A 13,521-nucleotide genomic window follows, 5' to 3' on the forward strand; every position below is an offset into this window, starting at 1 on the left:
TAGAAATTTTAAGTATGTAACTTTCAAGATCAAAGTGCTTGCAAGGAAATCTTGAAACTTATTCAGCCCGGGGTGTGGTTTCGTTTCTCCAGCCCCTGTCATCTGCCCAACCTTGGCGGTAGTTCAAAGAAAAGGAAAAAAAAAAAAAGAGGGAAGAAATATGTTCCATATGAGGACAATATAAAGTTCACTGGGGACTGTGATCTGAGCACAAGTATTATTTCTGGCTGGGTAACAACTCCTCTTGGGCTTCCAACCACGCTCTTCATTCTTTGGCCATCAGAGACTTACCTTCCCTGTGATATTGCACTTGTTATAATGCTTCAGTTGAAGATCAGCAATTGACCAGCATTCTTTAAGGTATTTGATGCTATTTCAGCTTTGTGGTGTCATCTCTATAGTGTAGTAACATGCCTGTGTCTATGCCTGTGAACCTGGCTAGGTCCATTCCTTGCTGGTTTAATTCTTCTCGGCACTGTCTTTCTTAAACCTCGCTTTCTTCAGATTTTCATGTTGCCCTTTTATTATACCACGGGTTTATTCTTTGCCTGTTCAGTCAGGAGGAGGCACTCACTATGAAGATCCCAGGGGCGTTGGTGGCTTTGTTGCTCCTGGGGGAAGCGGTGTCTCAAAGCAAACGTAATTCCAAAGCTCACGTGAAGACTCCTGCCCAGAATCGAAAGGGCCCTAACCCAAGTGGGGAACTGGAGCACACTGCTGCTGAGGAAGATGTCTTTGTGGGAGTTCTTCCTCCTATGGAAGATGCCTTGGCATCACAGCTCAAAAGTGCCTCACTCACTCCTTGGCATGCTCAGAAGGCACCTGAGGACATGAAACTTTTCTTTCTGAAGAACCCCCTGGTCACCTGCAATGATGGGACAACAGCTGGGTAATGATCACGTCAGAACTCGCCTGCTTTTCACAAACAGTGTAACGGGAAAAAACTAATCTGATTTGTGTTTACTTTTCTTCTCCACCATTTGCAGGTATTACTTAAGGGAGCACAAAGGGAGCAAGAGATGGATCATATTCTTAGAAGGTACAGTAAGAAATGACAATTCAGTAATGAAGCAAGGTATTGTGAAGACAAGTCGGGCTTGATTCTGCACGCACATTCATCGATCAGTGTAACTCCAGTGATTTCAGTGGAGTTACCTCTGATTTACACCAGTGTGAGATGAGAATAAAGAGAGTCAAGAATCAAAGATGACATTGACTGAGTGGTATAGTCAACAATAAATTTTAATTCAATCAGATGTGATATGAAGGTTTTAAGACAAACTTCTTGCTCCCATTCAGGTGGCTGGTGCTGTTATAATAAACAAACATGTGATACCAGATATAAAAATATCCGTCGCTTAATGAGCTCATCTGAGTGGCCTCAAACAAAGAAAGGTACTTGCTGCAATTGTTGTATTATTCCAGGGTTTCTCAAACAGGGGTCGCCGCTCGTGTAGGGAAAGCCCCTGGCGGGCAGGTGTGAGCCCCGTCCGCAGGTCCGGCCGATCGCGGCTCCCACTGGCCGCAGATCGCTGCTGCAGGCCAATAGGGGCTGCTGGAAGTGGCGCGGGCTAACTGGCCGCCGCTTCCAGCAGCCCCCATTGGCCTGCAGCAGCAATCCGCAGCCAGTGGGAGCCACGGTCGGCCGGACCTGCGGACGGGGCTCACACCGGCCCGCCAGGGCTTTCCCTACACAAGCGGCGACCCCTGTTTGAGAAACCCTGTATTATTCCTTTCTTTCACACGGCTCTGTGAAAAGACAAGGGGATGGCTTCTGCTCTCAGCTAAACAGGTGCAAGTCTGGAATGACTCCACTGAAGTGAGTGGAGTTACTCTGGGTTTATGCTGATTCTGAGCAGAGAGGAAAACCAGGCTTTATGTTCCTGGCCGTGATTTCAGAATGTAACTCCTATAATTGTGATACATCAGGACTAGATTTCCATTGGAATCAGGTAAAGCATCTTCCTTGTGGGGAGGCCTCTGAAGAAGCCTTCATGAGAGATGTTAGGTTTTAGGCAGGATTTGAAGGAGGAGAGGGAGTGTGTTTTCAGCAGGTCAGGCATGGGCATGTCCCAAGCACCAGGGGGGTGGCATACAAGAAGGCCGAAAACTGAGTGGAAGAAGGAGACAAAAGATTTGATTCTGCCAGCTGCTGAGCACTATGGCAAAACACTTCAACACGGGCTTCACTTTAAGCTTGTGAGTGGGTCTGTTGAGGTACAGTAAGATGGTATTATGCGCATGCTTCCGTGCTTTCCTGGCTCCGGTCAGTGCGCAGCCAAAGGGAGCAGATAGGAGAAATGCCAGAGAGAAGCATAAGGAATAGGCAGAAGTTTTGAGAAGAGTGATGGAGCCTGAACTTAATGTGGAATGAGAGGGATGGCCTAGGAATACTTGGTCCTGCCTCAGCACAGGGGGATGACTAGATGGCCTATTGAGGTCCCTTCCAGCCCTATGCGTCTGTGATTCTAGAGGGAGAGGGTGACATGGGTGGATGACAGTCTGGGAAGAAGGTGAGACAGGAGGGGAAGCTGTGAGATCCTTACAGGGATTGTGCCTGCTTCTCGAAGCTGGAAAAGCTGCTGCTCTTGGTCTGGTTTTCTGAGACAGTGTCCAGTACAACATGTCTCTTTTGTGTTGTGTGTCTGTGACTCTAGGGACAGGCATTTTGTCTTCCCAGATGGAGGAGAGCCCTCACTGGTGGAACGCCAATGCAGTGTAAGGACCTTCCCAGGTGCTGTACTACCACTTACATTTCACAGCACCTTCTGGCCAGTTACTGCTCTGACTGTTAATTACAAATGACACCAAGTGACACCTCCTGTACTCTATGGGTAACTGTGTGGCTCCTCTTGAAAGGACTATGAGGTGCTAAAGTAAGGAGAGTTGGAACTCAGCTGCCACAGCTGGAGGGTGGGGATATGTAGTGACTCACTTTCATGTAACCTAATCTCACATCACTCATGAGGCAAAGCCGTGGATCAGTGGTTCTCAGCCTTTTCCATACAGGGAGCCTCCTGCCATCTAGCTAAGATCTAGCCAAGACCCCCCTCTCATTTAGCAGCATGGGAAAGGAAAGGTGGTAGCGACTCCCTCACACTTGTTTGTAACTGCATGCTGGGAACCTCTGTCCAAGATAATCCCAATGCTGAGGAGGTGATGTGGTGGGAAAGGAGTAGGAGTTTCTCCGGTCTATTCAGGGACTTTCTGATGACCATAACTGTGTGCCTTTCCTTTGCTACCTCTGCCTAGGTTTGTGCCTTACTGCTCGAGTGATATCTGGAGTGGAACTTTGCCCAAGTCACTGCAAGGTAGGCAGCCATCTTTATGCTGCTCCCCGCTTCTAGCAGATCCTTTGACACAGTCAGTGTTAACTCTGACTTTTTCTTCTAGCAGACTATGCCTTCATGGGATCGCTAATTATCCAGGAGGTGATTAAAGACCTGGTTCCTAAGGGAATTAAGCAAGCTAAAGTGGTCCTGCTTGCTGGGGAAAGGTAAGGATGGGCCTAGAGCTGTGAGAGTGCCAAAGTGAGAAGTTCTCAAAACCCTTCTAAGTGGTGTCATTAACTGCTTGTGCTTCAGTGGTACCCAGAGGCCCTAACCAAGATCAGGGCCCCTTTGTGCTAGGCACTGAACAAACACATGGTAAGAAACAAGAGCTTACAATCTAAATGGACCAGACAGACAGGAAACAGAGGTACAAAGAGTTGAAGTGACTTGCCCGAGGTCACACAGCAGATCAGTGGTAGAGGTGGGACTAGAACGTAGTCTCCAGAGTCATGGACCAGCGCCCTGCCCACTGGACAACACTATCTTTCTGAGCACGCTACCATTGCAAACATGTTCTGTACTAAATCTTGGGCTAGCAAGGCCTCAGCTGAATCTATCGAGGAAGGTTTCTTTTACTTATTTCTCATATAAAAATGACAACAGATTACACAGTATTGCTCCAAACCACTACAGCTTACAACAGCAGTCGGGTTCTGGAGTACTGCACTGGCTCCATACTGCAGTGTAAGGGATGTGTTGAGTGGCCCCATTGAAATGAGTTAGTGCTCTCGGGGCCTGCTCCAAAGTCCACTGAAGTCGATGGAAAGACTGAAAAGCTGTGGCACTTGAAACTGGACCAGGGGCCTGATTGTTGAAATCAATGGGAGTCAGGCCACATTCAGGCCATTAGAACCCCATCACAGTGGGCACTGACTGTTCTTGGTCTCTGCAGAGAGGCCATGGAGTGAATGGGCACGAAGCCTTAGATAGTCCTTTTTGCCCAAGTCTGTAGCACATTGACAAGGCAATGTGGGGAAGCTGGAGCCACTGCTACCTAGGCAGCATCAGTTCTGCAGAGAAGCAAAAGGCGTTGATGTCCAGGGCAGTCTATTGAGCGCTATACAGTTTTAGCAAAAATAACTAAATAAAAGCAGAGGGAATAAAGGAGGCAATGCCTGCACCTCCCTTAGCTTTCCAGTTAACTTCAAATATTTCTGTCCAAAAGCCCTTTGTTCCAACTCCATCTCTGGTGGGAACAGTGAGCAGGAGGTGGGATTACAATGATAGTGGGCTTTAAAGTGACTACAATGCACTGCTTCCATTTCCTGTATTTGCCGCCGAAAGAGTGCCTTAAGCACAAGCAGGGCTCCATCTGGGGACCCAGATAACTGATGTCTTTCTTCTTTTCAGTGCTGGTGGGACTGGTGTGCTACTGAACCTGGAGAGGGTGGCGGCCCTTCTGGAGGAGCTGGAAGCTGAGGCAGTCCAGGTCAGAGGACTTGTTGACTCTGGCTGGTTCCTGGACATTAAACATCCAAGGCAATCTGACTGTTCAGATGCTGCCTCTTGTGCCCCGGTGGGTGCAATCAAGAAAGGACTCAGGTACTTGAGCCTGTGGGTTGTAACCTTGGGGTGTTTTTTGCTATGCCTGCAAAATTTGTGCCCATAAAATGATTCAAATATGAGTTCTTGCACCTCTGGCTACCTGATCTGCACCTCCAGTCAGGTAGCGAGGGGCACAAGCCCTTGGACTGGCATCTGGAATTAAACTGTGCATGTAAATCTTGCAGCTGCATCTTACAACCCCAAAAGGGAAAATAACCTGCTGCAAATGTACCTCTCTGTGAAGGTCTTATAGACTAGCTGATCATTATCATGAACTGAAAGTTACCCAGCTTTACTCGCCATCACAACACCTTTAGGAAGAAAACAGGGATTGCTATGTTCAGAAGAAGAGAGCTTCCCTTGGGCTGAACAATATGCCATGAATTCCTTATGCTGGATGTATTGTGTTCTTCTCACACAAACAATTGGTTTTATTTGGGACAAGACATGTAGCTTTTATTTTATATATATATATATATATTTACATATTAGTTTAAGGTAACACCACCTCTCTCTTTCCCACTAATGTTTTCTGGTCATGGCTTTTTAGGATGTGGAATGGAATCCTTCCAGAAAAATGTAAACAGCAGTTCAAGAGAGTTAACGAGTGGCAGTGCTTCCTTGGAGATAGATTGTATTCATCCTTGAAATGTAAGTTCATCTTCTCTCAGAGTTTGGCTCTGATCCTGCACTGACATTAATTGGGGCTGGATTTTCAGCAGTGCTCAGCATCCAGCAGCTCCCCTGGTGCATAGTGGGAGTGGAGCATTTCTGAAGCTCTTTGGGGCTGGGACCATATTTTTGTTCTGGGTTTGTACAGTGCCTAGAACAATGAGATTCTGGTCTATGAGTGAGCTCATGGGCACTAGTGTAATCAGCATTAGCCTCTAGCTACTGGGTTTTTTTTGGAGCTGCAGGATCTGGCCCTGTATGCTAATGTCAAATACTGACTTAATCTACAACTTTCTAGGGTGCCTTTAATAATAATATTATTAAATGAGATATCCTATCTCCTAGAACTGGAAGGGACCTTGAAAGGTCATTGAGTCCAGCCCCCTGCCTTCACTAGCAGGACCAAGTACTGATTTTGCCCCAGATCCCTCAATGGCCCCCCCTCAAGGATTGAACTCACAACCCTGCGTTTAGCAGGCCAATGCTCAAACCACTGAGCTACTCCTCCCCCCACCCCCTTTCTTTCTTTCTTTCTTTCTTTCTTTCTTTCTTTTGCAGCTCCAGTTTTTGTGGTTCAGTGGCTGTTCGATGAGGAACAGCTGAAATTAGAAAATATCCACCTTGGAAGTCAGTTCCTAACAGAAAATCAATGGAACTACCTACAAAACCTTGGGCGAGAACTTAGGAACTCATTACGTGTTGTCCCGTCAGTATTACACTACTTTGTGTTGAATAAAATACCAAAGGTTAACCATCATAGAGGGCCAACTGAAGACAGAATTTGATCTTATAAAATAAAATGAGGTTACATATGCTCACCATCTAATACACTCCTGCTAATTACTGAGCCTGCAGAAATGTAACACTTGTTAGATGAGCTAATCTGGGCATCAACTATTAGCATTCCATTGGAATCTTATTTTATGTGTTTTTCTAAAAATCTGGGCTTGCGTGTGATTGTGATACAACTGGATAGTACCTGACAACCACTGGACTACTTGCGATAAGGCTTGTCTACATGATGGGGTAATGCATTATATGGGGGTGTGGTTTCTAAAGTGCACTGATGTGTTGTCCATTAATTGATCTATAGATCTTCTGGTGCACTTTAACATAGTGCTGTTTAGACAGCATTATGCTAAAGTGCACTAGGGAACTGTAACAGGGTGCTGGCCAAAAGGCACTGACTCAGCCCCTGTTAGCTCAGAGCCTGCTAGCTCAGCTCCCAGTAAGGGGAAGTGATTGGAGCCGACAGGCTGTGGCTGATTAAAGCCCTAAAAGAGAGACACCTGTGAGCTTGATGGGGGAAGGCCTATAAAGGTAGCAGAAAGGAAGTAGGAGCGGAGGAACAGGAAAGTGAGGAGTGAGGGCCTGTTGCACCCAGCTAGCTGTAAGAGCAAGCTGTTCCCTAAGGGGCTACCTGACTGATACTCAGGGCCGGCTTTAAGCTGATTTGGCCGATTCCCTGGAATGGGGCCCCGAGCCTAAGAGGGCCCCGCAACGTCCCGGGCTGCCGGTGGAGCGGGGGGGGAAGCCGCGTCCTGCTTCTCCCCCCTCCCTCCAGCGCTTGCGCTGCCATATAGCTGATCAGCGCAAGCCTGGGAGGGAGGGGCGAGGAGGAGGAATGCAGCGTGCTTGGGGAAGATGCGGGGCCAGGGCGGGGATTTGGGGAGGGATCCAATGGGGCAGTGAGGGGGCGGGGTGGGGATTTGTGTAGGGATTCAATGGGATGGGAGGGGAGCGAGACAATTCGTGTCCCGGCGTGGGGCCCCACACCTGCTAAAGACGGCCCTGCTGACACTGAACTGTATATAGGTGGTGGTGGGCAAAGATGGAAATAAAAGGGTGTGTGAAAGTGGTCTCCAGCGAATTTGTACTGTGAGCAACGAAGGGCACGTCTACAGGAACCTTTAGTGCACACCAGCAGGGTCTACATGGACCAATTCATGCCCAACATGTTAATGTGCTTTAGAAGTCACACACCCCTGGAGCACATTCCCCCGCTGTGTAGACAAGACTTTAAAAGGTACTACTCAAAGGGGCAGATCCTCAGCTAGTGTAAATAGTTCAGGGTTCAAATAGTTTAGGGTTCAAAAAAGAATTAGATAAGTTCATGGAGGATAGGTCCATCAATGGCTATTAGCCAGGATGGGCTGGGATGGTGTCCCTAGCCTCTGTTTGCCAGAAGCTGGGAATGAGTGACGGGGGATGGATCACTTGATCATTACCTGTTAGGTTCACTCCCTCTGGGGCACCTGGCATTGGCCACTGTCAGAAGACAGGATACTGGGCTAGATGGACTTTTGGTCTGATCCAGTATGGCTGTTCTTATGTAGTCCTAGTTTCACAGAGCTCTGACAAGTTACACCAGATGAGAACCTAGCCCTCTGTGAGCAAGGGTGTCACAATCCTGTTCACAGAAGTCAGTGGCAGTGGCTGGTCCCTTTAAAGTCCTATGTAAATACAGGAAAGGATGTTTTCACTAGGATGTGCAGAGGGTATTTTGTGTCACTTGTCTGTGTTTCCCTTTCTCATAGAGCTGTATTTGCCCCTGCATGTCTATCTCACACGCTGATTACAAAAAGGTGAGCAAAGATGCTTTCTTCATTTCCTTACCCTACAAGATGTCACCTAAGGGGATTAAATGTCTGTTCATCTTTCGAGTATTAGGTCATGTTGTTAGTTCTCAGCGTGACTCTGTCTAACAAATATTGTCTAGCTACACACATCTTCAGCGCGCCCCTCAGCCTGCTGCACCTTTATGTGCTGCCTGCAGGAATCTCATTGCTTAGGTAGATTTCTGCAGCTGTTCAGCAAAATGAAACAAATTAGTGCTGATGCATTACAATCCTGCAAATTCTTATAGCTCGGCTAGTGCTTATGGTCCTGATAGTCCAACTACTCCAATGGGACTACTCAAGTATTAAGTGCTGTGACCAATTGTGGTTGGAGGATTGGGCCCCAAGTTAATATTCCTAATAATATGAATCAGGGCCGGCACCAGCCGAGCAAGCTCGTGCTTGGGGCGGCAGATTCTACGGGGCGGCATTCCCAATTTTAGGGTGGCACGGCCGCTTGTTGTTGTTGTTTTTTGTTCGCTGATCCAGCTGCCCTGTAGGGGGCGGCAGCGCGAAGGAGGGGAGCGCCCTGCTGGGAGCGGGCTGCACGCTCCGTCTGCCCCAGCCGGTGCCAGGTCTGTAGCAAGCCCGTCAGGGCAGCCCGCGTCCTTCCCTCCCCGCTGACTGGAGCCGTGCGGAGCCCTCCCGGCAGGCGGCGCGGCGGTTGGGGCCGCGGTCGGGGCCGCGTGGCGAGCGCCCCGCTGAAGCCCTGGCTGCCCCCTTCTCTCTCTCCCCCTGCTCCCTCCCCCTCTCTAGCCGGGGCACATCTGCAGTGCAGGGAGTCCCCCTGCACCCTGGCTCCGGCCGTGCCGCAGGTTTTTTTTGGCTTGGGGTGGCAAAAAAGGCAGAGCCAGCCCTGATATGAATTATTTAATAATAATCGGCGAAGGAAAATCAGAACAAGAAGTCTCTCTCTTGAGCTAGCCCCATCTCTATGGGTTATTTGTCAATTTAATCACTTTTTGGTAATCATCTTCCTCCTCTTCTTATATTGTAGCTACTGGCTGGAATTTCAAGTGAAGGGCATTTCTTTGGCCAGAGCCTTGCAGTGCTGGGAGAAGAGCCTTCAAGACTGCAATAAAGCCCCAAAGATCCCCATGAGAAGTTGTCCCTTCCATCTGATTGATAACTGTCCATTGCCCCATTTCAACCCCACCTGCTCAGTTCTGCATGACCACGGCACAGGCCAAGAAGTGAACTTCATGCAGACTTTATTCAGGATGAGGCTTGATGTCCACAGGAAAGCTCAGGAGCTCAAATCAGGCCCCAGTCAACTGACAATGCTCAGTAATGGTGGCTAATGCATAATCCATGTGGGTTAATTGTAGCTTAGTGTCAAATAATGCTGATGTTGAGCAAAAGTCAAGGGTTTCCATAGAGTTTAGGCACATATTGGGATGTTATGGTTGTAATGACTGATGTTTATGTCAATCTTACCTTGTACTGCTGCTGTTTCAATCAGGTGAACTCACAGCCTCACTTGTACTCCACTGCATTTGACATAAGTCGCAGTATGGTTTGGAGGGTACTACACATTTTAGGGATTTTTTTGAGGGGTGGGCCAAACAAGGATGATTGTTGAACAATCTTCATTCACTTCCCTTTACACTCTGACTGAATACCACCAGATTACTGGGGGATTAGCTGAGTGGAGTCTTCACTTTGCATGATAACCTACAAAAGTATGATTTCCTGTTTTCATTTTAGCTCCATTTGCTGCTGCTGAGACTATTAATTAAATGAGGCATATGAACAAAATATTGACCAAGCTTTCAAGGGCTTTGACTCATTAGGATGAATTACTCTCAGATTGATCCTTCCTGTAGGGGAGCCCAGGAAAGCAGGCCGTTCACACTGTGCAGAGTTTCTTCACTCAGTTCCCCCATGTTGCCCAATCAAGGGAGTAGGTTTACCTCCTTGTGGAATGAACACAGGACTCCTCCAACAGACCCAGAGAGAGCTATGCAGAGTGGGGCTGATGCATACAAGGCCACCAGGGCTTTCCACATGGAAGCCTTGTATCTCTACCCTAGCTCCGGGTAGTTGGGTGGTCGGATGTTCTATCCCTCTACCCCAGCTCCTGGACTGCACAGCTTTATTGGCACCATACTCCCAGGACTTGCCCTGGAAACTCTCCCTTACAACACGTGTCTGTGGGCTCATAACACATAGGGGCTTTGTAACAAAATGAATGCAGCCACAGGCTACTATGATAAAGTCGTGGCTTACTGAAGCTCCTTCCCCAGTAACTTTCGCATCCCTCCTAAATTTTCCCAGTGCAGGATTTCCCTCTAATAAGACCTTTCTGCCTAGCACGCCTTTCTGAGCTTGGCCCTTTAAATTTGTTCGAGCCAACCAGCTGCAGCCCCACAGTGGTCATTTTGCAAATGGCTGTTGACTGCTGTAGCAGCATCTCTTCCAGCTGGTCAGGGCTCTGGGCTCCTGTTGTTTTGTTCCTCCAGTTCTTTCTTGTTCCTGAGAAGAATGGCACTTCATTACAGATGCATCAGATCGCTCACAGATTCCCTGTGGGGCTTTGATGATGGGGGAATAATGGCCTAGCCCCCTCCCTGCTGCTGGCCTTTCACCAGATCTGCCCCATCCCTTCTGAGCTGGGGAAGCTGTTGTATTTTGGTACTCGAACCTCCCAGCCACTTTTAACTGTTTAGTATTGTACGTGCCAGGGTCACATTAATGCCTTTGACTTTCTAGGCCCATTTATTCCACCAAAATTAATGCACCAAATCCTGGGAGTGGGCTAACCCGTGTGTAGCTCTTGGGGTGAGGTCTGGCTCTCTGCATGTTTTGCTCAGTGCTTAATTTGTGCCAGGGCTTGACAGCTAGGCTTAGCACCTCTGAACTTGCTGCATCAGTTATGAAAGTAAAAAAACCTACCTGAGCCCCAGCACCTCTTGCATTACAAATTAAGCTCCGGTTTCACCCCAGTGTTTGTTTAAAGTTGGGTGCTTTGTATCTGTGGGATCGTGGTTAAAGCCTTTAGGGAAGAATCTTATAATAGTTCAGTTTTGTTATTAACATTGAATGACTTATTTGGTGAGGCATTGCTCCCTAGCTGTTAACTCACCCGGTTATTTATTGTAAGTGCTCAGTCACATTGCATTAGACTGGTCACACTTTTGACTTACAATATTTCACATTTTTTTCCTAGGGCCTGATCCTGCTGAGCGCCCCTTACAGGGAGTTCAGTGACTTCAACTCCTGTTGACTCCAGTTAGGAGCTGAGGCTGTGCAGTACCTTGCAGGATTGGGCCCTTACTTATGCAGTCAGATTTCATGAGCCATCACTGTGATGTGAGGTTTCCCAGATGGGAGAAAGTTTCTTATATAAACTAAATGCTATCTACTCCACTGGAATGAGTGAAATTCATATGGCTGTGTAGAGGTCCTTTATTTATGTCTATGTAAGATGTTATAATTTTGATATTTAAGCAGATATTAATGGTGTATACTCTAGTGTAGTATGTTTGGTGTTATGAGAAATCATCAAAGGTTTGGTTTGTACCAGATTATCAGTAAAGATTCATTTAGATGGAAGTCTTTGCCAAAGGCTGTGTGATCCTGCAGATTATTATATAGTTAAGGGCCACAGTTTCTAAAGTGGTGAAAGTGTCCCATTGGGGAACAAAAATGGGCACAAAGCATAGGCTAGGCACTTGGGGATTTCCAAAGGGGCATGTTAAAAGCACCCCAGACCGCCTGTACCTGGGGTACAGCTGGACTGTAGTGATGGAGCTGGTTTCTCCCCAGGGATTTTCATGAGTGCAGGCTGCCTCTGAGACAGTTGAGCATAACTCAGACCCTGCCCCCTTGGCCCTGCAAACAGCCACACCAGACCAAGGGGCAATAGACAGTCATAACTTTATATTGTTTTTTAAAACACATCTGGGAAAAGTTGGGGCTCCATCTGCATGGCAAGGTAAAGGGAACACCACTCCTCCTGGTGGGTCATCGGCAGCAGGAATCAGACCTAGGGCCTCTGGATGTAAAAACATGAGCGGCTACTACTTGAGCTTAAATTGCCAGCGGTGGTCACTGTCGTAGGCTGTAGAGGCTCATCAACCTCTGTATGTGACCCAGCTACCGCTAGACGGGGACAGAACACTGCACTAGGTGGGTGGGGGTTACATAAAAGTCCAAATTACATGCAGACACAGTGGCGTAGGCAGGTGGAGGGAACATGGGGAAATGGTTTTACTTTGTGTAATGAAGTAAAACTATGCTATTTCCCCCCCCTACTGTTATTCACACCTTCTTGTCAACTGTTGGAAATGGGCCATCTTCATTATCACTACAAAAGTTTTTTTTCTCCAGCTGATAATAGCCCACCTTAATTGATTAGTCTTGTTATAGCTGTTATGACAACACCCATTTTTTTCATGGTGTGTGTGTGTGTGTATATATATATATCTTCCTACTGTATTTTCCACTTCATGCATCCGATGAAGTGGGTTTTAGCCCACGAAAGCTTATGCCCAAATAAATTTGTTAGTCTCTAAGGTGCCACAAGTACTCCTCGTTCTTTTTGTCCTGTCTGGGCATAACTGGTTTGGGATTTTGCATTTCACTGCCTCATTCAGAAGCTCCGGTGATCCCCCCAAAGCCACATGGTCACATTCCCAGTGTTAGTGCCATCACTGTGGTTATTTGCCCCTTAGTGATAACACCAACGAGCCACTTATCCTCCTGGGCTCATGTGAACATTCATGCTGCCCAATCCGCCCAGGACTGAGCAGAGTGGGGCATGCTCAGAGCATATCATGAGAGAGCGAGAGCTCAGCTGCTTTTGTGGCACAATCATCCACAGGCCCCAGACTGTGCAGTGATCCCTCCATGGGGAAGAAAAGGGTGGTTGCATGGCAAGGAATGGGGCTAGAGGAACATACATCATGCCCCTTCCCCAGTCCTCACAAAAATATTGGGAAACGTTAATACTGGATCCAGGCTCTTAATATTTCTGTGTTCAGCTGTTTGCCCTCCCTCCCAAGGCCATTTTGCTTGTGTGTCATTAGACATGGAGACATAGGTGGCCAGGAGTCAGTATGGAAGCACAGGGCCTTCATGCAGGCCCTGTGGGCTACATAGATTTAATGGCATCCTTGAGATCTGAGGGCATAATGGAAGAATTTGCAGGACACCCGAGGAGCATGACTTCCTGGCATTTCTCTCTTCCCCTCTGACCCCAGGCTCCCTCCCAGGGGTTTTCCCATGGGGAGAGAGTGATCTGGCCCAGAATTATGACGATAATTGTTAGTAATGATAGCAGAACTGGGATCATCTTATGATGCATTACAAACTGCTAACAGCTTGTTCCCCGCAGCGTGAGTTCTGTCTGA

General features: G+C 47.7%; 1 protein-coding gene across 1 annotated transcript; it reads left to right on the plus strand.

Moving 5' to 3' along the window:
* The first annotated feature begins 401 nt into the window (after window positions 1–401).
* LOC112109969 (palmitoleoyl-protein carboxylesterase notum2-like) lies at window positions 402–10,283 on the plus strand. The gene is made up of 11 exons (XM_024204723.2): window positions 402–889; window positions 987–1,039; window positions 1,300–1,395; window positions 2,658–2,718; window positions 3,253–3,311; window positions 3,394–3,496; window positions 4,683–4,874; window positions 5,428–5,528; window positions 6,108–6,255; window positions 8,087–8,134; window positions 9,165–10,283. Exons 1-11 carry the CDS (start codon window positions 576–578, stop codon window positions 9,466–9,468), a joined length of 1,479 nt encoding a protein of 492 aa, XP_024060491.2. The 5' UTR covers window positions 402–575; the 3' UTR covers window positions 9,469–10,283.
* Window positions 10,284–13,521: the final 3,238 nt, after the last annotated feature.

The sequence above is a fragment of the Terrapene carolina genome, unplaced genomic scaffold (assembly GCF_002925995.2).
Source record: "Terrapene carolina triunguis isolate 2854851 unplaced genomic scaffold, T_m_triunguis-2.0 Scaffold93, whole genome shotgun sequence".
NCBI lineage: Eukaryota > Metazoa > Chordata > Testudines > Emydidae > Terrapene > Terrapene triunguis.

Coding starts and splice junctions, on each gene's coding strand:
- LOC112109969 (XM_024204723.2), top strand. CDS start 576: ATGAAGATCCCAGGGGCGTTGGTGGCTTTGTTGCTCCTGGGGGAAGCG. Junction 3,312..3,393: donor TTTGCCCAAGTCACTGCAAG/GTAGGCAGCCAT, acceptor TTTTTCTTCTAG/CAGACTATGCCTTCATGGGA. Junction 4,875..5,427: donor GCAATCAAGAAAGGACTCAG/GTACTTGAGCCT, acceptor ATGGCTTTTTAG/GATGTGGAATGGAATCCTTC.